Source organism: Mobula hypostoma, chromosome 8 (genome assembly GCF_963921235.1).
Source record: "Mobula hypostoma chromosome 8, sMobHyp1.1, whole genome shotgun sequence".
Taxonomy (NCBI): Eukaryota; Metazoa; Chordata; class Chondrichthyes; order Myliobatiformes; family Myliobatidae; genus Mobula; species Mobula hypostoma.
This window is the reverse complement of record NC_086104.1, coordinates 105,513,002-105,538,742: the sequence shown is the minus strand read 5'-3', so window position 1 is coordinate 105,538,742 and position 25,741 is coordinate 105,513,002. Positions and strand designations below refer to the sequence as shown.

Genomic DNA, 25,741 nt, shown 5'->3' with positions numbered 1-25,741 from the left:
ATTTGTCTATTGCACATTGAAGTTGGCTTTGTTTATTTATAAATTGTATTTCTTTATTTTCCCATAAATCAATTGTAAGCGAATGAGGGGACTCCAAGTCAGGCTGAAACAGAGGAACAAGACCCTCAACCCAGCATCTTGAAGGCAAATGTGCAGTCACTGGGGAACAAAATTGAGGACCTGAAGGTAAGATTACCGTATTGAAGTGACATCAGAGACTGTTGAGTTCTGTGTTTAACTGTGACATGGCTTACTCCCAGCACACCACATATGGTGATCCGACCCGAAGGCTTCTCAATTCACAGAATGGACCAAACTGGTGTTTCAGAAAAGGCAAAAAGTAGTGCTCCAATGTGGAGGTTTGTCGAAGTCGTGCTCCCGATCTTGAACAGCTAACAATCAAATACCATCCATTCTATTTACCTAGGCAGGTCTCACCTGTGATCACCAGTGGCCAACTATAATCAAGCATACTGAATGATGTTGTCACCAAAAAAGAAACAGTCCACTACGATGCATTTCAAATCATAGTTCAAGACTTCAACCAGGCTTGTTTGAAGAAATTACTGCCCAATTACTATCAGCATATAACTTGTAGCACCAGAAGTTCCAACACACTAGACCACTGTTATACTAAGATAAGAAATGCCCAGACTGCATTTCAGTAAATCTGATCACATGGCTGTCCTTCTACACACATACAGGCAGAGGTTAAAAGAGCAAAGCTCCAGAGATTAGGACAACAAAGAGGTGGTCGCAGGAGGCACAGCAGTGCTACGGGATTGCTTCCAGTAGGTGGACTGGGCCCAGTTCAAGGACTCATCTGTTGGTCTAAATGAATACACTATAGTTGTCACGGACTTTATAAGAACAGTTGTAGACAAGTGTGTACGCACAAAATCATTCAAAGACTTCCCCAAGAAGAATCCCTGGATAAACCATAAAATCTACAATCTGCTGAGGGCCGAAATCAGAGGCATTCAACTCTAACAAGCAGGATATTTACAAGAGGTAAATATGACCTCCAGAAAGCCATCCCATGGGTGGTGGCAATTCTGGACTAAACTTCAATCAACAAAGGATCACACCTCTTATGAAGTTAAATCAAGCGACATAGGCAACAACAGGGCTTCGCTTATCAATGAGCCCAATGCTTCGATGCTCACTTTGACCGTCAAAACGTGGGGGAACCATCTCAAACTCCCACAGCCCCAATGATCCTGCAACTTCAGGATGAGGCTGACGTGTAAGCATCTTTCAGGAGGGTGAACCCACGAAAAGCATCTGGCTCAGATGGAGTACCTGGCTAAGTACTAAATACCTGTGTTGATCAACTGGCTGGAGTGTTCACTGAAATCTTTAACTTCTCACTTCAGTTGGTACCTCGCTCCTAAGGTACCCACCTGCTTCAAGCAGGCTCCACTTAATGCCAGTGCCCAGGAAGAACATGGTAATCTGCCTCAATGACTATTGCCCAGTAGCTCTAGCGTCTTCTGCAATTAAGTGTTTTGAGAGGTTGGTGATGAATCATGTCAATCTGAGAAGAAACTTGGATCCACTTCATTTGCCTACCAGGGCAACAGGTCCACAACAGATGCCATCTCATTGGCCCTGGAACATCTGGACAGCAATGATGCATACATCAGAATGCTCTTTGTTGAATACAGCTCACCATTCAATACCATCATCCCCTCAAAACGAATCAATAAACTTCAAGACCTTGGCCTCAAAACCACCTTGTGCAACTAGATCTTCAATTTTCTCACTTGCATACCGTAGTCCATTTAGATTGGCAACATCATCTCCTCCATGATCACCATCAGCACAGGTGCATCACCAGGTTGTGTGCTTAGACCCCCTACTCTACTTGCTTTACACTTCTGACTGTATGTCTAAGGACAGTTCCAATACCATATTCAAGTTTGCTGACAACACCACTGTCATAGACTAAATCAAAGGTGGTGACAAATCAGGACATAGGAGAGAAATTGAAAATCTAGCTGAGTGGTGCCATAATGATATCCTCTTACTCAACATCAGCAGGACCAAGGAACTGATAATTGACTGCAGGAGGAAATCAAATGTCCTTGAGCCACTCCTTATCAAAGGATCTGAGGTAGAGAGCATCAGCAACTTTAAATTCCGTAGTGTTATTATTTCGGAGGACTTGTCCTGGGCCCAGTACACAAGTGCAGCTACGGAGAAAGCATGATATCTAAAAACTTGACAAGCTTCTATAGATGTGCAGCAGAGAGTACATTGACTGGCTGCATCACAGTCTGGTATGGAAACATCAATGCCCTTGAACGGAGAATTCTACAAATAGTGCATACGGCCCAGTCCATCACAGGTAAAACCCTTCCCTTCACTGAGCACATCTACATGAAGTGCTGTCATAGGAAAGCAGCATCCGTCATCAGGGATCCCACCACCCTGTTCATGCTCTCTCACTGCTGCCATCAGGAAGGTGGTACAGGAGCCTCAGGACTCACACCACCTGGTCCAGGAACAGTTACTGCCTTCAACAATCAGGCTCTTGAACCAAAGGCAATGTCTTCATTTGCTTCATCACTGAAATGATCCCAGAACCTATGGACTCACTTTTAAAAACACCTTCATTCCATATTCTCAATATTTATGGCTTATTTATTATTTCTTTTTTATATTTGCATAGTTTGTTATCTTTTGTACACTGGTTAAACACCTAGTTGGTATGGCCTTTCATTGATTCTATTGTGGTTATTATTCTATGATGGGTTTAGAGTATGCCTGCAAGAAAATAAATCTCAAGGTTGTATATGCTAACATACAAGTACTGTGATAATAAATTTACTTTGATTTTGAAGTGTTAAGTGGGAATTTAATGCAACATTGACATCCATTTCCAATGCAACGGCATAAAAAAAAGTGTCTATTGGAAGTCAAATCTAATCATCTAATTGACAAACTTTCACTCAATAGGAAAACTTTAGTATGTTTATCTTAATTTCAAATAACATAACATTACAAAAATAAAGTCCCAACTAAAACTCTATTACGGGTCAGATATATTTCTGTTCTTATGTGGTGACCCACTTTCTAGCACACACGAACCGGCGCGCGTCGGCAGAGAGGCCGGCCCCAAAAAGGGTGCCAGGCCATCCTCACCAGCAGGGGGAAAATCCCGCGCGCGGGAAGGGTCTGCGACTATGCATTCCCCACAGCAGTCCCACTTGGGGAGGGAGGGAACAGAAAGGCTTTAAAGGAGGCTGCGAAATTTGAATAAACCTCTTTTATCACAACTCCAACTCACCGACTCCGTGTGGTTATTCTAGCGCTGTGTGTAACACATCGCTACAATTGGTGACCCCGACGGCCCAAACGATATTTGGACCAGAGATGACCGACGCCGCATCTGTTCACGCAGTTTCGTTAAAACTGCCAAGCTTCTGGACGCTGCGACCCCACTTATGGTTCGAACAAGCAGAAGCACAATTCCACATTCGGCAGGTAACCTCGGAGTCCACTCGCTACTACTACATGCTGAGCTCCCTCAACCAGGAGACAGCTGCACGAGTTGAGGAGTTTATACAGTCACCCCCAGAGGACGGCAAATACACAGCATTCAAAACCCTGCTCATAAGGACTTTTGGACTCTCACGGCGCGAGTGAGCTGCCCGCTTACTGCACCTGGATGGTTTGGGAGACAGGCCACCGTCAGCATTAATGAACGAAATGCTGGCCCTGGCTGAAGGACACAAACCCTGCCTCACATTTGAGCAGGCATTCCTAGAGCAACTGCCCGAGGACATATGCCTGCTGCTGTCCGACACAGATTTCAGCGACCCCCGGAAGGTGGCGGCCCGGGCAGATGTGCTGTGGAATGCCAGGAAGGAGAGAGGGGGGCCCGTTGCACAGATCACCAAGCCGGGTGCCCAACGGCAGGCCAGACTAGGCCCGACAGCAGAGCCTACAAAACCCAGCGACGGGAGTGATGAGCCCAACGAACAGTGGTGCTTCTACCACCAGCGGTGGGGCACAGAGGCCCGCCGCTGTAGACCACCCAGCAAATTCCCGGGAAACACCAAGGCCCAGCCGCCGCTGATGGCTATGGCGGCTGGCCATCAGGACAGCCTCCTGTATGTTTGGGACAAGCAGTTGGGACGCCGCTTTTTGGTTGACACCAGAGCGGAGATCAGCGGTTTACCTCCAATGAGTTACGACACCCGCAACAGAGAACTGGGACCCACCCTGAGGGCTACAAATGGCAGCACAATATGGACCTACCGCAACCACACGGTGCAGCTACAGCTCTGCTCCAGCCGGTTCACGTGGGACTTCACACTGGCTGCCGTGGCCCAACCACTGCTGGGGGCGGATTTTCTGCGAGCCCACAGCCTGCTGGTTGACCTGCAAGGGAAGCGATTAGTCCACGCCAAGACTTTTCAAATGTTCTCCCTGGGTGAAGCCAAGTTGCCAGACGCAGACCTGGACTCCATCACGCTGTCCAACGATGAATTCACCAGGGTCCTGGCGGATTTCCCATCAGTTCTGACACCGCAGTTCACGGCAGCCATGCCCAGACAAGGAGTACAGCACCACATCCTGACCCAGGGGCCACCCCTCCACGCCCGTGCTCGAAGGCTTCCCCAGGACAAGCTCCGACTGGCGAAGGAGGAGTTCAAGAAGATGGAGGAATTGGGGATCATACGACGGTGCAACAGCCCATGGGCCTCCCCCCTGCACGTGGTGCCCAAGGCAATGGGGGGCTGGAGACCATGCGGCAACTACTGCAGATTGAAAGAGGCTACAACGCCAGACCGCTACCGTGTGCCGCACATTCAAGACTTCGCAGCAAACCTACATGGCGCAAGGATCTTTTGCAAGGTAGACCTCGTCCAGGGATACCATCAAATCCTGGTACATCCGGACGACATCCCCAAAACAGCACTCATCACCCCGTTCGGCCTTTTCGAATTCCTCCGAATGCTGTTCGGCCTAAAGAATGCCGCTCAGACATTCCAGCGGCTAATGGATGCAGTGAGACGTGACCTGGACTTTGCATTCATCTATTTGAACGACATACTCATAGCCAGCAGTAGTCATCAGGAGCATCTGTCCCACCTCCGTCAACTCTACTCCTGACTAAGTGAATTCGGCCTTACAATCAACCCGGCCAAATGCCAGTTCGGACTCGACACCATCGACTTCCTGGGCCACAGGATTACTAAAGACGGGGCAACCCCTCTGCCCGCCAAGGTAGACGCGGTCTGCCACTTCCCCCGACCCAACACAATCAAAGGCCTGCAGGAATTCGTGGGTATGGTGAATTTCTACCACCGTTTCCTCCCCTCAGCAGCCCGAATCATGCGCCTCCTGTTCACCCTGATGTCGGGTAAAGGCAAGGACATTACCTGGGACGAAGAGGCCGCAGCCGCTTTCGTTAAAACCAAAGAAACCTTGACAAACGCTGCGATGCTAGTGCACCCCAGAATGGATGTTCCTACTGCCCTCACGGTGGACCAACTCAAACCAGCCCACATGGACTTGGTGCAGCCGGTCTGGGCTCAGGCACCGCAGCGCAGAGGCAGACCTCCGAAACAGAGGCTGATCCAAACTGTGGACATTGGGGGATGTATCGCCGGTTCTGGGGGGGGGGATTATGTGGCGACCCACTTTCTAGCACACACGAACCGGCGCACACCGGCAGAGAGGCCGGCCCCAAAAAGGGCGCCAGGCCATCTTCACCAGCAGGGGGAGAATCCCGCACGCGGGGAGGGTCTGCGAATATGCATTCCCCACAGCAGTCCTGCCCGGGGAGGGCGGGAATGGGAAGGCTTTAAAGGAGGCCGCGAAATTTGAATAAACCTCTTTTATCGCAACTCCAACTCACCGACTACGTGTCATTATTCTAGCGCTGTGTGTAGCACACCGCAACACTTACATAAATATTCTATTAACTAAAAATCTAAGTATGCTTTGCTACTCAAACCCGAAAGGAAAGAGAGATTCAGGAAAAAAGGATTTATCTAACTCTTTGAAACTAGCTCCTTCAGTCAAACAATATTCAGATATTGAAAGTAATTGATGTCACATCTCACTAAAAGATAATTCACTCAAGAAGTTTAAGCAAAGCTGATCCAATAATATATCTTGCAGGCCTTTCTATTCTGATTTTTGTATTCACCTTTTCTTGAAATTGATTAGTAGCCTAATTAAAACATCATATTAAAATATACAAAGGCATCTTTTAGAGTGAATATAGTACTTTCATTAATAGGCTGCTTGCAATAACATTGGGTAAATTAAAATATACAGTGTTACTTAGAACAAACAATAAGGGAAAGCTGTCACACAGTCCAAATTAGTTAAGCTGTAGACATGTATTTGATTAAAGGCAGTTCTCAAAGGAACAGAAGCTTATTCAAAATGTGCTTACCCGATTTATTCCTGCATTGTCCAAAATAACTTTCACCAACTTCTTTACAAGTTCCTCTACCCTCTTGACACACTGCTCAAGGACAGGCAATGGCAATTTACCGTCTTGCATTACGCTGACAAGGCACTCAGTTGCTTGCATCAGCATAGAAGGTGGAGGTAGAGATTTGGGGTTTGTACAGAAAACTAGCAAACTCTCAGCAAAATGCGACACTGAGTCTATTACTATTGAGTAGTCAATAGCTAAAGTCAATGTTTCTGCTGTTGGAGTTCTATCAGCTGCAATCTTCCTCATGCGTATTAAACTCTGTAAAAACTGAGTGTGAAAATTAAGCATTTTCTTAACCACTTGTAATTCATCCCCTCTGGCAGCATCTGATGCAGCAGGGAGCAATGTGGAATTAACTAATGGCAATGTTTCTTCACTGGTTAATGAATAAGAACCAACGATTTTCAATCTGCAGTTTGTTAATAGGTCCTGCGTATCTGATCCTTGACCATTAGATACATCACAACCAGAATCCTCTAGAACAGCAGACTCATTTATAAAGCTCACGGGATCTTGAGTTGGAAATTCTAGGCAGGTAGAAGAGTTGGCTCCTGGAAAATTAAACAAATTATGAAGTCAAATATTGGTTAAAAATATATATTTTATAATAATATGACATCTCTACAACTCCAATTACGTTGTATTTAATAATGAAGTCTAAGCTACAATGCATTACATGGAAACATTTCAGTGCATATAAACTTCCTTTGAAAGGTGACTTGTCCTATGGCATGTGGCTTAAAGGTGTTGATCATAATTTGTACTTTTTGATAAACATAACCCTTTATTACCCTGTAAAAACAAAATATTCTACTGTTTAGCTTATGATCTGTCAAATGTTCTTACTTGAGGTGGTGATATACAACAAAAGGCAGGCAGGGCAAATCTAGCTCTTCATCATTCACCAAATTCATGATACAGATTATTACATTTAAAACCAGAGTCCAATGATACCATTATATGACCTATTAAACCAAGAGTGATACTTCATCTAGGTTTGATCTTTTGGAATAGTGGCAATAAAATGTATTGTTGATTAAATAAGTTAAATTAATCTTGTTTTATGAAGGCAGGACAGATCATTTGTCATATATAGAAATTTGTCATAAAAATGATGTTTTGATGTACAAATTGTATACTTAGAAACTGGGTCACAGAGCATTTCTTCCTCAGTGCAATGCAATTCAATATCAATCTACCCGGGAATAAATCATATTTCCAATCAATTCTGGGCAAAATTATGACAACTGCTAAATTGAGTCAGGCAATTCCAGTCGAGTCCACAATAAATGTTTGACGATTTCCCAACATCATGCACTTAATGACATCAATTGTGCAATCCATAATTAAAGCTTTCCTTACACAAACTGAAACTTTAACAGTTTAGCAGCTGCAACTAAACAAAGCACAAAATATGCTGCCTTCTACATTCAGATCCTGTGTAACAGGACACTTTGATTTCAAGTGTGCCTAGACTGTTTCAAAACTCACTGGAGACCGCTTAAACATCTCCCAGAGTGCTAAGATTGCACTCAAACTAATAAATAGTGCTTTCCAAAGAACTTAATTTCTGAGTAATGTAACGGTGCCTCAGTGATTATATTGCAAGCATCACTGTGTGGAAGCTTCAAACTACATGTTCTGTTCATTGGGGCATGGTTGACTCCCCAGAGAAGGCACAGCAGGCATCTTCACATCCATTGGATTTGGCAGGACTGCAAGTTTCAAGTGTCCTTAAGGGTTTTACTTAAAACCATTGAGCTCTTCCTGAGCAAAAAGGACTTCTTTTCCATCAGAATCCAAGATTTTGTTAAGAAGCTTTAGTAAGGGAAAAATATCACATGGCAATAATTTCAAGTTTCAATCAGCAATGAAAAGGCTATCTTAGAACCTAAAAAATTATGAGCAGGAATAAGCCATCAGGCCCTTCAAGCCTGCCCTGCCATTTACAAACGTAATATGATCTTGCTTGCTAATGCTGACCTCCAAGAGGATCATAACCTTGTCATAGGGTTTGTAGGCTTGCATGTTTTAATGATCCAGAGAGCTATGTTGGCTGGAGACAGGGCCTTGTGTTTTGGCTCTTGGTAGGGTCACCCATGCCAAACAGGTCAAAGGGCAGAGGCCTGACTAAGAGTGGTCTGCTGGTCCTCCAGGTTTGAGGGTTCATCTCAGGGCTAACAACCCTGACTGGTAAAACAACATTGTTACAGAAACAGCAATGAAGAAACCTTCTCTATCTGTGTGCGACTGTATGGACAGACAGAGATGGAGGGCCTCCATTACTACCCTAAATGCCAGCGATGTAACGGGCAATAAGGAAGTTAATGCTGATTCCAGCACCTCTTCTACGCCATTTCTGCATACCCCTCTATTCCTCCATCCTTCAAATATTCATTTATTTCCATTTTAAATACTTCTGACAATTCAGCATTACACCACCCACTGGGACACTGAATTCCAAAAATTCACCATGCTCTAGGAAGAAATTTCTACACATCAGTTTTAAAAGACCAGCTCCCTGTCTTGAAGTTATGGCCCCTTGTTCAAGAGTCTTCCACCAGTGAAATTTCTGACACTTACCCTGTCAAGACCTCTTGGTATTTTGTTTGATTATGGTCAGCTCTCATTCTTCTAAAGTCCAAGGAATACAGGACTGAAATATTTACTCTCTCTTTGTTGAGTAACTCTTCATCCCAGGAATTAGCCTGCTGAATCCCTTTTGTACTTCCTTCAATATTGCTAAACATATTTTTAAGCAAGGGGACCACAACTGTATGTAGCTTTCCAGATGAGGCTTCAACACCCTGTACAATTGCAACCAAACTTCTGCTTTTAAACTTCAACCTCTTTGTGTTGTGCATTTAATATTTTAGCATTTCAGTAATATTGTAAGCATTGTTTAAGAATTCTTGCTCAATTAAATAATTTATCATGGATTATATGTAAAATACGTGAATTGCATATGTCATGGCACCATTATGTGATATGTGGGCGCTTCACTTAAAATAAAAAATGAAGTAAGACTCACATTTTGGAATCCCATTTGGAATTACAAAACACTTTGCAGTAAAGGCCAAAATATGCCTACCTTCCTAACTACTCATTGGACTTGCCAGCTAATATTTTGTGATTACGGTACTAGAACTGCCTTTCAATTTCTCTTACTGAACTGCATGACCTCACACTTCCATCTATTAGTGAGATTACTGTAACGGTGTTGGGTGGGGTGGGGTGGGGATTCAGTAGGTCAGGCAGCATCCATGGAAGTGAATACACAGTTGACGTTTCAGGCTGAAATAGATACCGACCTGCTGAGCTCCTCCAGCATTGTGTGTGTTGCTTTGGACTTCCAGCATTTGCAGAATTTCTCATGTTTTTAAATCTCATTTGTCTGTCTTTTACTCACTCAATCTATATCCTGTGGCAAAACGACAGTTCATAACATGTCCTTTCATCCATTTTTGGGTCAAATTTGGAAACCTTACATTCATTGTTTCCCTCCTTCAGTTAATTATTGCAAATAGCTAATAATTGCAGGTCAAGAACTCATCCCTGCAGTATTCCACTAGTTACTCCTTCCAGCCTCACAAGGACCCATTTATTCCAAATCTCTGATTTCTTGAGATCGCCAGTTTTCAATCATCAAACTGAGTCAGAATCCTTCAAAGTAATTGAATAATCCAAGATGCACGACCAGCAAGTACACATAGAAACTATGATGCATAACCAAGATTTATCTTCACACCAAATGCTCATATTTACGCATTGTTGGATAAGGAATCAATTTTGATTTAGAGAATTTGACGTATATACTGAAATTAAGCTATAACATACAGCACTAAAGAGATGCTGCACCTTGATCACATCCTACAGACACTTCACAGAGTTCCACCTTCAAAGGTATATTGGTAGGACACTTACCACAGCAATTTCAAGATTCTTTTGTCTAAAAATTCAATCACACAGTATCATGGTTTGTGATCTTTACAATTCCATTTTAAGGAGAATCAATTGGAAGAAATGTCGGTTAATTACAGAAAGTTCGATGAAGCTTATGATTTTCTAATTGTGGCCTCTGTGCAACTGAGGAGTCTAGGTTAACAGAGCAATGTCTGAAAGCACGCCTTGTAACCACTTCTGTCATGGTCTATAGACACTGCTGGCTATTCTCGGAGAACCAGGGTGCATAAACCAAGGTCCAGGCTGCGGTGTCCATTAGAGGCTGATCATTACAGGTAGGTCCCCTTTAACTACACACAGAACCACTGACCTGAACTCTGCTCCTCTCAAAGGATAACCCAGCCTAACCACCTCTGCTACAGCCAGAAATGTGAAATGTGTGTAGGAAAGGCCTGTGATCTTGAAGGATTTATTTTGTTGCACACAGCCTCATGAGCTTTTGCATGTTTCTGCAGTGGGCCCACAAACATTTGCTAGTCTGCCATGTTTCAACTGATAATGCCCCAAAACATACATCATATAGTTTCACAGAATGGATGCAGCACAGGAGAAACCATTCAACCCATCACATTCTTGTTAGCTCTCCACTAGATGGATTCTCACATTTCATGTACTGGTCCTTCCCCTTGCACCATATACTGTATTTATCCAATTCCTTCTTGAAGGCAATGACACCAATCTCCATCACATCTGCAGGATGCTATTCTTAATTCTCATACCTTTTGTTTTATATCTGTGATTTCCGGTCCTCCACCAGAGAAACAACCTCCCACTGTTCACACACCATGGTTGACAGCTTATCTAGAAGGAAAGCTCTTATCTCAAATCTCTGCTGCCTTTCAGCTACACCCACTCATGGGGAAGGCTTCGGAAAAAAATCCCACTCCTTCGTATTTATCAGCAGCGTGGGGAGGGGAAGCCTGCTGCATGGGCAACAGTTTGCTCTTTATATCATACTGCCCTGGCCTGCATATCATGTAGAAAGTTAGGATGCAATATCCGTGATCGACCTCGACTAATGGAGGGTGTCCAAGCAGTTAGCGTAACACTATTACAGCACCTGTGAATGGGGTTTAATTCTGCTGCTGTGACCTCATGGGTTTCCCCCACGTGCTCCGGTTTCCTCCCACAAGGATGCACGGGTTAATTGGTCATATGGAGACAGAAGGGCCTGTTACTGTGCTACATCTCCTAAAAAAAGTTTTAGCTACTTTCGTACTCTCTCCCTCTGTAATTGTGACTGCCTTATGTACTACCTTCTTAACTTATCCAGCCACTTCCAATGATTTGTCTGCCTCCTAGCCTCTGCTCCTGCAACCGTTTTAGTACCGTATCCAGGTCTTTAAATGTTAATCTCTGGTTCAATGGTTTATATGTTGCTTGTGCAATTTGATAATGAACAAAGTGTCTATGCACTTGTTCGTTCATAAAAAAATGAAACGTGAATACTACAAATGATCTTGAAAAAATGATGGAATTGTAATGGACTTGATTGTAGATTGTTCCGCAAACAAGAATTTAATTAGGAGTACAACATGTAGCTTGGCCTGAGGGAAGTGGTTTCCCAATGATTTCTTAGAGTGTTATGTTATCAGAGAGTTAATGTTATTTAAGAGATTAAAAGCTAACACATCACCAATGAGTAGCATCATCACAAGGAAGACATAATTGAAGGAATGCCATTGTTCTGCTAGGTTAAACATTATTGAAACATCATTGAATACTAAATCCTCATCATCTTATAAAATAGACAAAGCACATAGAACGAAAAATAATAAAAACACACATGAAAACAACTCACGAATGAAACATGAAATTCTTAAGAGTTCAAAACACTGTGACCAAGGTCAAAAGTGCCATCGATAGCTGGGCTGAAAGCATTGTTGCTGAGTACACCAATTAAAAAACCCCCAGGGTCAACATTTCAAGTTATGATTTTTTAACTTAACCCAACATTTGCTGAAATGATTTGCACCCACTGTCTCTCCCATTCTGTTGCTTTCCTCCCACTCCTCCAGCCCTAATCTATGCTAATTTTTCCATCTTTTTCAACAATATCTATAATGCATTTCTCCATTAAAAATATACATTGGTTTATAAAGAACAAAAGCTTCCATAATTCTGTATGGTAGAACACAGGACAATATAACTTAATGCATTTAGAAACATAGAAAACCTACAGCACAATACAAGCACTTCGGCCTACAAAGTTGTGCCGAACAGGTCCCTATCTTAGAAATTACTAGGGTTACCCATAGCCCTCTATTTTACTAAACTCCATGTACCTATCCAAAAGTCTCTTAAAAGACCCTATCGTATCTGCCTCCACCACCGCTGCCAGCAGCCCATTCGACGCACTCACCACTCTCTGCGTAAAAAACTTACCCCTGACATCTCCTCTGTACCTACTCCCAAGTACCTTAAACCTGTGCCCTCTTGTGGCAGCCATTTCAGCTCCGGGAAAAAGCCTCTGACTATCCACACGATCAATGCCTCTCATGATCTTGTACACCTCTATCAGATCACCTCTCATCCTCCAAGGCTCCAGGGAGAAAAGGCCGAGTACACTCAAGCTGTTTTCATAAGGCATGCTCCCCAATCCAGGCAACATCCTTGTAAATCTCCTCTGCACCCTTACTATGGTTTCCACATCCTTCCTGTAGTGAGGCGATCAGAACTGAGCACAGTACTCCAAGCGGGGTCTGACCCAGGTCCTATATAGCCGCAACATTACCTCTCGGCTCCTAAATTCAATTCCACAATTGATGAAGGCGTGTGCATCCTGTTCTTACCAACTGGACTATCCATTGCCCCGCTGAGCAATACCTTTCTCATGAATTTTATTCATTTCCCATTTTTAAAGCTGTCGGGTATAATAAGAATCTGTTCATCATAAAGGTGCAAAATGTTGAATATTCAGTACTAAATAATTTTGAATTTCTTGCAAAAAAAAACATTATTTCCCAATTGAAACACATTGAAGATGATGATATTACTTGCATAAAGCATTATGACGTACTTACCAGTGCCATCATTTGACCTTGCTGCAGATTGCATTTGAGTTAGAAATAACTTCTGACGCAGGTGTAATGCTTCAGCTTTCCAAGCTTCAGCCTTTAACTTCCATTCGACTCCCTTCTGACATAAGCTATTAGCCAATTGCTCTGCATATTCTCTGCTGCTCTTTTCTGGGGGCGTGCTGCCAATTATAGCCAGAGCGAGTGCTAGTTTTGATGTTTTTAGGTACCATGGCAGTACATCTTCAATTATTTGCTGTCCTGTCATTAAGGCAAAGGGATATATTCAACAATCACAGAAATTTAAACGAGAACTGAAATATCAACTTCAAATAATGTTATGAAATTGCATTAAGACTGAATAGCTACTGCCTACTAGGCAAAGCTTATTTAAATTTCAGACAGGATCCCAGCCTGGTATTTTTAAAATCATGGTTAAGATTAGTGATAATCCATTTCAACATATAAAAATGCACTATTAACATGAAGAAAGTCTTACTCTATCTTGCCATATATAATTTTAGGCAATGTCATTTCTCCACATACAGAGCACAAATTTTCTATTTTAGTAATTGTTAAGCAGTGCTGCACATTGAACAGCTAACACATAGGAATGCATTTCAATGGCCTATGACATCCTAAACTAGTTAGTTGAAAAGTCTATGAGTTCTATAAGTATGCAAAGTTAAAACAAATTGAAAACATTGCTTGCTTTTGGCAATTCAATCCAAACCATTTGTGCATTTTATGACACACATGATATACATCATTTTATTTCCCTAATGCTGTGTAGGAACTGAAGCTTAAAGTGACTTTAATGAGATTAGGAACACAAACACGAGGAATTCTGCAGATGCTGGAAATTCAAGCAACACACATCAAAGTTGCTGGTGAATGCAGCAGGCCAGGCAGCATCTCTAGGAAGAGGTACAGTCGACGTTTCAGGCCGAGACCCTTCGTCAGGACTAACTGAAGGAAGAGCTAGTAAGAGATTTGAAAGTGGGAGGGGGAGGGGGAGATCCAAAATGATAGGAGAAGACAGGAGGGGGAGGGATGGAGCCAAGAGCTGGACAGGTGATTGGCAAAAGGGATATGAGAGGATCATGGGACAGGAGGCCCAGGGAGAAGGAAAAGGGGGAGGGGTGGGGAAAAACCAGAGGATGGGCAAGGGGTATAGTCAGAGGGAGAAAAAGGAGAGTGAGAGAAAGAACGTGTGTATATAAATAACAGATGGGGTACGAGGGGGAGGTGGGGCATTAGCGGAAGCAAACAGATCCAATCTGCTTCTAACTTCCACTTGAAAATTTTTCTTGTGACAAAGAGATTACTTTTTTAAATTTGCGATTTATTATATGTGGGGGAAAAAAGGGCTTCTTGTAACCTAAAATCACTACAGCTGTGCTTTCTGCACATCAATTAGGTGATTTTCCATTGCATAAAAGTATTTTCAGCTGCTTTTAGCCAGATTCATATTATAAAATTTAATTAAAAAGATATAGGAAAGCACTGATACTGAATAAAGCATTTTTACTCCGCATACACAAATGCTTTTACATAAATTAGCTTCAAAGATCACTCTAAAATAAAACTTCATTCACTGATTTCAATGACAAAGCAGCACTTTATTTCTGGCAATGCTCTGTACTTCCAAGGTACAGGCAACTTCCACATTATTCATGCCTGGAAAATCTATCTGCATTGTGATTTTCTGTAAAGTGAAACCTGATTTCCTGTTGAATCTAATTTACAGACACAGACTCATCCCTACATGTTGTTTTACTACTATCAGTAATGATGAGTACCACAGCTGCTGGTTTACCATGGCAGGCCACTTAAAGAGATTGCCTTTCAGTTCCTGAAGCAAATTTCTTCAGTTGCTGGCAGCTTAAAAGCAAGTATAAGTTTATCACCTAGTCCACTAGAAATGCATATCAAAATGCAGGAAAGTTAATTTAATGATATAACTCACAACAAATAAATGGTCATTTAGGTTTACAACTTGCACTTAGACTTGCTAGCCTTATTTTAGACATCTTGTATGGAAATCTATTGGGAAAAACTACTTGAAACTGAAATGAACCAAACATGCGAAAAAAAAACGACTTCATTTTCTGCAAAAAAAAAGCAAATAAAAATTATAGACAAAATCCATTGATTTTTTTTCCAGATCTTGTATTTTTTTAATCTTTCGCCCACACAAAATTCCATTAGAGCAAGGTTTGTGAATTCCGTAAGGGCTAATTTCTTGTAACCTAAGGTGAAATAACCTGTATGTAGGCAAGATAAAGTAGGAAATTTAGAAGTGAAAAGCAAAGAAAAAAATCAATAAAGTATTTAAATGAGTACAAGAACAAGCAATGCTGTAAATATTCTCGTTGGCTTGAGAACATGAAGCAAGCCAACAGGTTAATGACGGGGGGGGGGGGAGTTAGCGATATCGCAAGATTTTAGGGAGATTTGCGAGGTTAAGGGAACAACGAGTGGAAAATACCATTAAAAAACTATGAGAAATCTCGGAGATCAGAAGTGGCAAAGATTCTTATCAGGAACCCAGAATTGGCAAAGACTCTTTCGCACCCAACTCTGGCAATCCAGGAGCAAAGCAGCACCTTCGGGTGAGTGAAGCATCAAATGCTGGGAATCCACGTAAAGCAATAGACGGCGACAAGAGTCAAAGGAAAGAGTCGTGATGGAGTGGCGAGGAGGCGACCCCCCGACCCCGCACTGAGACAACACCACTCACTCTGGCAGGCCCGGTCCTCATGCCTCGCAACCGCCGCCATGGCGACACCAAGCACCCGCTCTCGTGCTCCCACAGCTGGCCATGGGCCGCCCGCAATGACGTAGGAAGTGTGACGTCACCCCCGTCCGCGCCCTTCGCGGTTCCCGCGGCTGCGGCTGGTTGCCGCTTTGATGGACGGTCGCATTGACGGGGCAGCGTCTCAATCCACGTTCACCTCAGGTAATCAGCGTTCGAAGTAACGGGGGTCTCCCCTGGCTTCGCTTCGGCTAGTTGTGTGGCTTGTGGTTATGGAGACCGGTGACCTGAGTGAAGAAAACTACAGAAGACCATTCGGGGCCATTAATGGGAGCTATCCCATTTATCCCCTTCTTTCTCCTTGGTTCTCTGTGCAACTATGGATTATTCTTCCATTGCCAGCCAACTCTCCTTTATGAATATTTACATTATGCAGTTGTTAACCAGCTTGTCTAGAGTAAACCCATGTGGTCACAGAAAGCACAACACAGTCCATGATGACTACTGAGCTGGTGCCATTTGCCTATATCCTACTTAACCTTTCCTATCCATGTTAGTATTTCAAAGGTACATTTAAAAACAGAGAAATGTATACAATATATATCCTTTCTTCATAACCATCCACAAAAACAGAGGAGTGCCCCAAATAATGAATGACAGTTAAATGTTAGAACCCCAAAGCCCACCCCACAGCTCCCCTCCCTCCCTCCCACGTGTAAGCCGCAGCAAAGCACCAACCCCCTCTCCCCCACTGGCAAAAAAAAGCATCAGCAACCCCCCACCGAACACTTAAACATGCAGCAAAGCAGTACTGTACCCCAAAGACTACTCGTTCACCCAGTACAGGCACTCCCTCTCTCCCTAATAAGGGAAAAAGAGGTCCTCTGGCAAATTATTCCATATACAGTACTGATCATCCTTTTGGTTGAAAAAGTTGCTGCTCGGGTTTCCATTAAATCTGTCCAGTTTCACCTTAAAACTATGACTTATAGTTCTCAATTGTTGCTTGCCTTTCCAAGTGGACATAAATCCTGTTCTTCGGAATCTTCTCCAACAACTTCCCTCCTATTGATGTAAGAATCACTGGCCTATAGTTTCCAGGCTTATCCCTACTGTCCTTTTTGAACAAGGAGGCAACATTAGACATTCTCCAGTCTTCTGGTACCTCAACCCCGGCAAAACTGTCCAACAGAGCTACAGAAATCTTCTCCTTTGCTTAATTTGGCAACTCAGGATAGATCCCACCATGCCTTGAAGATTTATCCACCCCAATGTGCTCTTGATATTTTTTGGCATTTCGTCCTTCCTGATTGGTGGCGATATATTGGACAGTAAGGAAGTTACTTAATATTACAACAATATCTAGATAAACTGGGGAAGTGGACCAAGGAATAGCAAAAGGAATTTAGCTTGGACAAACAAGGTGTCACATTTCAGTAAACCAGGTCAGGTCTTAACAGTAAATGGGAGGAACCTGTAAGGTGTTGTAGATCAGAGAGACTTAGACTTAAGGGTACATAGTTCTTGGGAGTGGTGAAGAAGGCATTTGCCATTCCAGCTTTCATCGATCAGGGCATTGAGTACAGGAGTTGGTACGCCAGGTCCCCACTGTGCAAGTCACCAATGAGGCCACACTTGGAGTATTGTGTATAGTTCTGGTTACCCAGCTAGAGGCAGGATGTCATTAAGCTGGAAGGGATGCAGAAAAAAAAGACACATGAGGATGTTGCTAGCAGGATGAGGGTGCATAAATTTAACATGAGAGGGGAAAGATTTCCAAGTTACCCGAGGGGAAACCGTTTTACACAGAAGATGGTGAGTATATGAAATGAGCTGCTAGTGTAAGCTGTAGAAGCAGGTACAATTTTATAATGTTTAAAGATACATTTATACAGCTACATGGATAGAAAAGGTTTTGAGTGATGTGGGCCAAATGCAAGCAAATTGGTCTAACTAGGATGGATATTTTGGTCGGCATGGACAAGTTGGGTCATAGTGTGTGTGTGTTTCTCTCTCCCTCTCCCCCTCTCCTTCCCCCTCACCCACTGCCTTCCCTGCTAAATACTGATGAAGGAACCTATTCCTTCCCTAGCTACTCTCTTGTTTCTAATGTGCTTATAAAAACTTCCGGCTAAAGTTATTTCATGCTCCACTATTGCTGTTGAAAACTTCCGTGTGCTCCTATTTACTGGGGAATTTACTGAGTTAGCATTTCAGAGGAGGGAAGTTCGATTTGACATTTAATGTATATGTATATTTTAGACAGCAAAGATTAACAGTAAATTCCTCACACAATGGAAGGAAAGATTTTATGTTCCTGGTCCCACTGTTTTTATCATTACCCATTTTTCTGTCTATTACCATAAAGGGAGAGGGAAAACTCCGATTTCAAACCTCCGCTGCCTTGCGGCTATACCCACTCACGGGAAGGACTTTGGGAGTAAACCCTGAGGAAAAATATGGAGTCGGAGTCCCGAAGGCGGCTGACTACTGTACTTAGCACCGGCACGGCAACTCCTGCAATGCTGCTGGCACCAAACTGTATCGACTTTCGTCGTTCCTTTGGACCTGTCATCAGCATGGAGTGGGGGGTCCCACTGCATGGGCAATAGACGGATCTCCATATCAACTCTGCCCTGGCTTGCGCCCTGGAGAGGCCACTGCCAGTGACTACCAGAGGCGCAGTACCCATGGTCGACCATGACCAACGGAGGCCACACACACCATAAAAGGATTTTTGGCAGCTGCAACATTTTTGCCGTTCTTTGTTACCAGTGTCATTAGAAATGGCCTTGCTGGCTTTCTGACCCTTGAAAACAAATGATCTGACTGCCTGCTGCAGCAGCACACTCGTTTGCTATGTTGGCTCACATATGATATGACATCATCGTCAGTACCTTTTGCATGCCATTCAGTCTCACATTTCTGAGCAGATCTCCCATAGGTCAGAGAATCGCGGAGTTACACATAAAGCAGAAGAACAGGCTCATTGGTTCACCATAACTTCTTAAGTGTTGCCCTGTTCCTGGCTCCATCACCTCCACTGGAAGCTCATTCCAGATGCCAACTACTCTGTGTGAAAAATTCCTCTTTAGATCCCCCTTTAGTCCACCTCTTTCTTTCCTTAAGCCTATGCCATCTAGTTTCAGACACCCATACTATAAGAAATAGACCTTGCTACTTGCCCTAAATATACCAACCATAATTTTAATATACCTCTTATCTTGTCATCTCTGAGCTTCCATTGCACCAGGAAAATAGGCCCAGTTAACTAAGCAACACAGAAAATGCTGGAAGAACCAGACTATCCAATCTCCTTTTGTAATTCAAGGCCTCCAATACAGGCAACAGCCTTGTTAGTCTTTCCTGCATTCTCTCTGCCTTAGTCACATCTTTCCTATGACGTGCCAACCAAAACTGCACACTTTACTCCAAGTGTAGTCTAAGCAATGTCTTGTGCAATTGTACTCCTATGCCTCAACTGATGAAGGCAAGGATAACATACACTTTCACCACCCTACCTACCTGTGTTTCCACTTTCAGAGAACTACCTATTTGTATCCTGCAAGAAAAGAGTAAAGAGTTGTGTTTTTTGAATTGGTTTGTTATTGTCACATGTACTGTAATAAATTGAAAAGCTTGTCTTGTATACATTCATAGTAATCAGATAATTATACAATGCAATCTATTGTTTATCTGCACTGCTGTTGCACTTTATTCTACATTCTGTTATTGTTTTACCTTGTACTACCTCATTGTACTGTGTAATGTGACAATAAAAATCAGTGAGGGTTAACAGGGACATGCCTAATTTCCTTACCCTGGGTATGGCAACAGTGCTTTGTGGGGTCTTACTGTGTGCACTAGCAGGTAAATTGTAAGTGGTTCAAAAAAACTCTACTAGCTGAGAAATGCTTTGGAATATTGTAGAATGTTTTAAACTTTTATATAAATGTAAAGTCTTATTTGCAATATCACCATTGCTTCAGGTTTATTGATGGATATTGACAAGATATTTCACACGTCCTTCCTTTTGACCATGCCATGTGTGACGCCAAGCAGAGCTACCGGACGGATGATGCTAATGAGAGAGATAACGGAAGACAATGGAGAAACATTCAAAATGCTAATAAGAGAGAAGAGAGAGAGAGAGATTAACGAGAAAGAAACACAATTCAGATATTGACAGACCGTTTGCTTTGAACCTGAACTGTTTGAAGTTTGATGGACAGGTGATACCCCAGCAGGGGGATAAAAAGAGCAGGTTTGCTAAGGTACGACACACGCCACAAGACCCTGGAAAGAGCAGTGTGCCCCCACAAGTTGGTGAGAGTTTAGAGGATGGTTCGCGGGAATTGGTCAGAGGCTCACAGGGCGTAAAGGTACGATCGGTGGGAACCTGGTGTGCGTCCGCCCTTGCCTGGGTGCCGGGTTCACCATGGAAGAATGATCGCATCCGGAACAGAGGGGTCACAGTTGGTGACCACAGCTGAATCAGAAGGCATCAAAAGGTTTGCCTGAAACCAACTGCATCTCTCTCTCTCTCTCTCCCTCTCTCTCTCTCTCTCTCTCTCTCTCCCTCTCTCCCTCTCTCCCTCTCCCTCTCCCTCTCTCCCCCTCCCCCCCAACGGTACAACAACAGCGATTACTTCGAACTGCACTAGACTGAACTGAACTCTGCTTCACCTTAAGACTGATCATTTTACCCCTAGACTGCGATAGAGCTTGGTTGATTCCTATTACCCTATCTCTGTGTATATGTGTACACTATCATTGCTAACCTGTTACATTTATATCCTTGCGGTTAGTGCACTGTATTACTTATTTCTTTAATAAAACTTTATTAGTTCCTAGTAATCACAGACTCCAACGAGTGTTCCATTTCTGCTGGTTTGGCAACCCAGTTATGGGGTACGTAACAGCCAGCTTAATTGATTATTGGTCTGGAGATGTTCTAACAATTTTATTGCATTAGCTTATGACCACTATCATTTCTATTATTCATGAAGGTGTTATTTTAGAAATAGAAAATATTGATTCATTTTGTAGATTCAAAATACATTCATTATCAAAGTATGCATGCAGTACACAACCCTGAGATCTGTCTTCCCCACAGACAGCCACAAAGCAAAGAAAACCATGGAACCCAGTCAAAGAATAAACATCAACCCCCTTCATCAGTGAGATCGGCAAGAAATGGAGTCGATCACGGTCTCCAGGCTTCCTGGCCTCAAGTCACACACTTCACTTGAAACCATTCATTCAGCCCGAAAACACAACACAAAATGTAGATCACAGGCTCTAGTAGTAGCAGAACCACATTTGAAAGAAAAAGAAGTGGAAGTAATTTTTTGAACCATCTGAAGGATGTCGCCCCGGTCAAGTTGTTTGCTGGCGCCATCTTCTTCTACTATACTACTGTTATACTGAGATCATCCCCAGTTTGTTTACTTATGTTTTGCTCTTAAATTTTCAAAAAATAATATAGACAGGTAACCTGTTTCTTTTATCACCACGATTGTGTTATTTACATTGAATAAAATTGGGCTTCCCAATCTTCCAATTATTTCTGCATAATAATTGCAATGTTCAACATGTCAGTCCATGGCCTTCTCTTGTGCCATGGTGAGGCTATGCTCAGGGCGGAGGAACAACGCATTATATTCCACCCACCTGATGACATGAACATTGATTTCTCCATCAGGTAAAAAAAAATTCCCTCACTTTCCTCTCTTATTCTGTTCCCCACTCTGACTTTTTACCTCTTCTCACCGACCAATCAGCTCCCCCTGGGTCACCTCCTCTTTCCCTTTCTCCTGTGGTGCATTGTCCTCTCCTATAAGATTACTTCCTCTTCAACCATCTAGCTTTCCTGTCCGCCTGGTGTCATGTGTCACCTTCTAGCTATCCTCCTTCCTCTTCCCCCACCTTTTTGTTATGGCATCTTTCCCCTTCCTTTCCGGTCCTGAAGAAGGGTCTCAGCCTGAAATGTTGATTATTTATTCATGTAGATGCTGCCTCACCTGTTGAGTTCCTCCAGCATTTTGTGTATGTTGCTCGTTCCTGGAGTGACTTACTGCAAGGTTTCCACATTTGTATTCAGGTGAACTGTTCAATTGCATTTTATCTTTCATGGAAGTTATAGTCTGTCTGGTGAAGTACATAAGTTTACAAACACCTGCTGAGACTGCCAACCAAATTAGTTTCCTAAACAGATTTGTATTCTCTTAGCAATGACATCATAAAAGTTACTCCTAATGTGTGCCATATGTTACATAGTTTTGTTATGACAGAGTACAAAAATAATGTGTTATAAAGTCATTCCATTTGTTAAAGATGTTGATGTTTTCTCTGAGGACAGTGAAGTGATACTCATATTTAAAAATGAAGGCCAGTATTAAATCTCAATCAGGGTTTATGACTAAACTGTACTGGTGCTTTCGAACATATAATTACCTCAGTTTAAATGCAACTCTCCACATATACATCAGGGAATTAATGAAGTTTTGTCACTGCCTCTGTAAGTTACAAAGGAAGTGGCAGTGGTAGTAGACAGGATGGTAAAGAAGGTGTATGACACATACTTGTCTTCATTGGTCAGGATGTCAAGTGTAAAAGTTGGTTAAGCCACATTTGAAGTTTTGCATGCAATTATAGTTGCATTGCAGGAAGGATTCAAAGGCTTTGGAAATGATGCAGAAGAGTTTCACTTGGATTCTGCTTGGATTAGAGAGCTATAAGGAGATGCTGAAAAAACTTGATTATTTTTTCTGGAGCTTTAGGGGTTGAGAGGTGACCTGATAGAAGTACATAAAATGATTAGAGGAATAGATAGAGCAGGTAGTCAGAGTCTTTTCCCCCAGGATGGAAATATCAAATATGAGAGGGCAGAGATCTAAGGGGAGAGGGAGAAAATGTAAGCAATATTTGTAATAGTAGGTACATGGAAAACTCTGCATATGCAGGTAGCTCTGGTATAAGCAACACACATCAAAGTTGCTGGTGAACGCAGCAGGCCAGGCAGCATCTCTAGGAAGAGGTGCAGTCGACATTTCAGGCTGAGACCCTTCGTCAGGACTAACTGAAGGAAGAATGAGTAAGGGATTTGAAAGTTGGAGGGGGAGGGGGAGATCCAAAATGATAGGAGAAGACAGGAGGGGGAAGGATGGAGCCAAGAGCTGGACAGGTGATAGGCAAAAGGAATACGAGAGGATCATGGGACAGGAGGTCCGGGAAGAAAGACAAGGTGGGGGGGACCCAGAGGATGGGCAAGGGGTATATTCAGAGGGACAGAGAGAGAAAAAGGAGAGTGAGAGAAAGAATGTGTGTATAAAAATAAGTAACAGGTGGGGTACGAGGGGGAGGTGGGGCATTAGCGGAAGTTAGAGAAGTCGATGTTCATGCCATCAGGTTGGAGGCTACCCAGACAGAATATAAGGTGTTGTTCCTCCAACCTGAGTGTGGCTTCATCTTTACAGTAGAGGAGGCCGTGGATAGACATGTCAGAATGGGAATGGGATGTGGAATTAAAATGTGTGGCCACTGGGAGATCCTGCTTTCTCTGGCGGACAGAGCGTAGGTGTTCAGCAAAGTGGTCTCCCAGTCTGCGTCGGGTCTCGCCAATATATAAAAGGCCACATCGGGAACACCGGACGCAGTATATCACCCCAGCCGACTCACAGGTGAAGTGTTGCCTCACCTGGAAGGACTGTTTTGGGCCCTGAATGGTGGTAAGGGAGGAAGTGTAAGGGCATGTGTAGCACTTGTTCCGCTTACACAGATAAGTGCCAGGAGGGAGATCAGTGGGGAGGGATGGAGGGGACGAATGGACAAGGGAGTCGCGTAGGGAGCGATCCCTGCGGAATGCAGAGAGAGGGGGGAGGGAAAGATGTGCTTACTGGTATGATCCTGTTGGAGGTGGCGGAAGTTACAGAGAATAATATGTTGGACCCGGAGGCTGGTAGGGTGGTAGGTGAGGACCAGGGGAACCCTATTCCTAGTGGGGTGGCGGGAGGATGGAGTGAGAGCAGATGTACGTGAAATGGGGGAGATGCGTTTAAGAGCAGAGTTGATAGTGGAGGAAGGGAAGCCCCTTTCTTTAAAAAAAGAAGACATCTCCCTCGTCCTAGAATGAAAAGCCTCATCCTGAGAGCAGATGCAGCGGAGATGGAGGAATTGCGAGAAGGGGATGGCGTTTTTGCGAGAGACAGGGTGAGAAGAGGAATAGTCTAGATAGCTGTGAGAGTCAGTAGGCTTATAGTAGACATCAGTGGATAAGCTGTCTCCAGAGACAGAGACAGAAAGATCTAGAAAGGGGAGGGATGTGTCGGAAATGGACCAGGTAAACTTGAGGGCAGGGTGAAAGTTGGAGGCAAACCACTACGCATTTCTTTCCCTCCCACCCCCCCCCCGCATTCCGCAGGGATCGCTCCCTACGTGACTCCCTTGTCCATTCGTCCCCTCCATCCCTCCCCACTGATCTCCCTCCTGGCACTTATCTGTGTAAGCGGAACAAGTGCTATACATGCCCTTACACTTCCTCCCTTACCACCATTCAGAGCCCAAAACAGTCCTTCCAGGTGAGGCAACACTTCACCTGTGATTCGGCTGGGGTGATACACTGCGTCCGGTGCTCCCGATGTGGCCTTTTATATATTGGCGAGTCCCGACGCAGACTGGGAGACCGCTTTGCTGAACACCTACGCTCTGTCTGTCAGAGAAAGCAGGATCTCCCAGTGGCCACACATTTTAATTCCACATCCCATTCCCATTCTGACATGTCTATCCATGGCCTTCTCTACTGTAAAGATGAAGCCACACTCAGGTTGGAGGAACAACACCTTATATTCCGTCTGGGTAGCCTCCAACCTGATGGCATGAACATCGACTTCTCTAACTTCCGCTAATGCCCCACCTCCCCCTCGTACCCCACCTGTTACTTATTTTTATACACACATTCTTTCTCTCACTCTCCTTTTTCTCTCTCTGTCCCTCTGAATATACCCCTTGCCCATCCTCTGGGTCCCCCCCGCTTGTCTTTCTTCCCAGACCTCCTGTCTCATGATCCTCTCGTATCCCTTTTGCCTATCACCTGTCCAGCTCTTGGCTCCATCCCTTCCCCTCCTGTCTTCTCCTAACATTTTGGATCTCCCCCTCCCCCTCCAACTTTCAAATCCCTTATTCACTCTTCCTTCAGTTAGTCCTGATGAAGGGTCTCGGCCTGAAACATCGACTGCACCTCTTCCTAGAGATGCTGCCTGGTTTGCTGCGTTCACCAGCAACTTTGATGTGTGTTGCTTGAATTTCCAGTATCTGCAGAATTCCTGTTGTTTGAGCTCTGGTATAACCTGGTATAACATGATTGATGGATGAAGAAACACGATTTACTTACGTATGCTGCATTGGTCATAGCATGATCATGATCAGGAAAATATGTTTAAATCTGGGCTTTGAATGTGACTGTCACATTTTATCAGAACTACCTGAACAATAGTAATGTTTAAAAGTAACTTAGACAGACACATGAGCAGAACATAG

At 43.5% G+C, this 25,741-nt stretch overlaps 1 protein-coding gene across 1 annotated transcript in view; it reads right to left on the bottom strand.

Annotated features, from left to right (window-relative positions):
• Positions 1 to 16,235, bottom strand: part of mei4 (meiosis-specific, MEI4 homolog (S. cerevisiae)) — a 42,028-nt gene extending 25,793 nt beyond the window's left edge. The window contains exons 1-3 of the mRNA XM_063057289.1: positions 16,190 to 16,235; positions 13,453 to 13,707; positions 6,419 to 7,017 (exon numbers count right to left, since the gene is read on the bottom strand). Coding sequence (XP_062913359.1) covers positions 6,419 to 7,017; positions 13,453 to 13,707; positions 16,190 to 16,229 — 894 coding nt within the window. The 5' untranslated portion in view covers positions 16,230 to 16,235. The remainder of the gene's footprint in view (positions 1 to 6,418; positions 7,018 to 13,452; positions 13,708 to 16,189) is intronic.
• Positions 16,236 to 25,741: the final 9,506 nt, after the last annotated feature.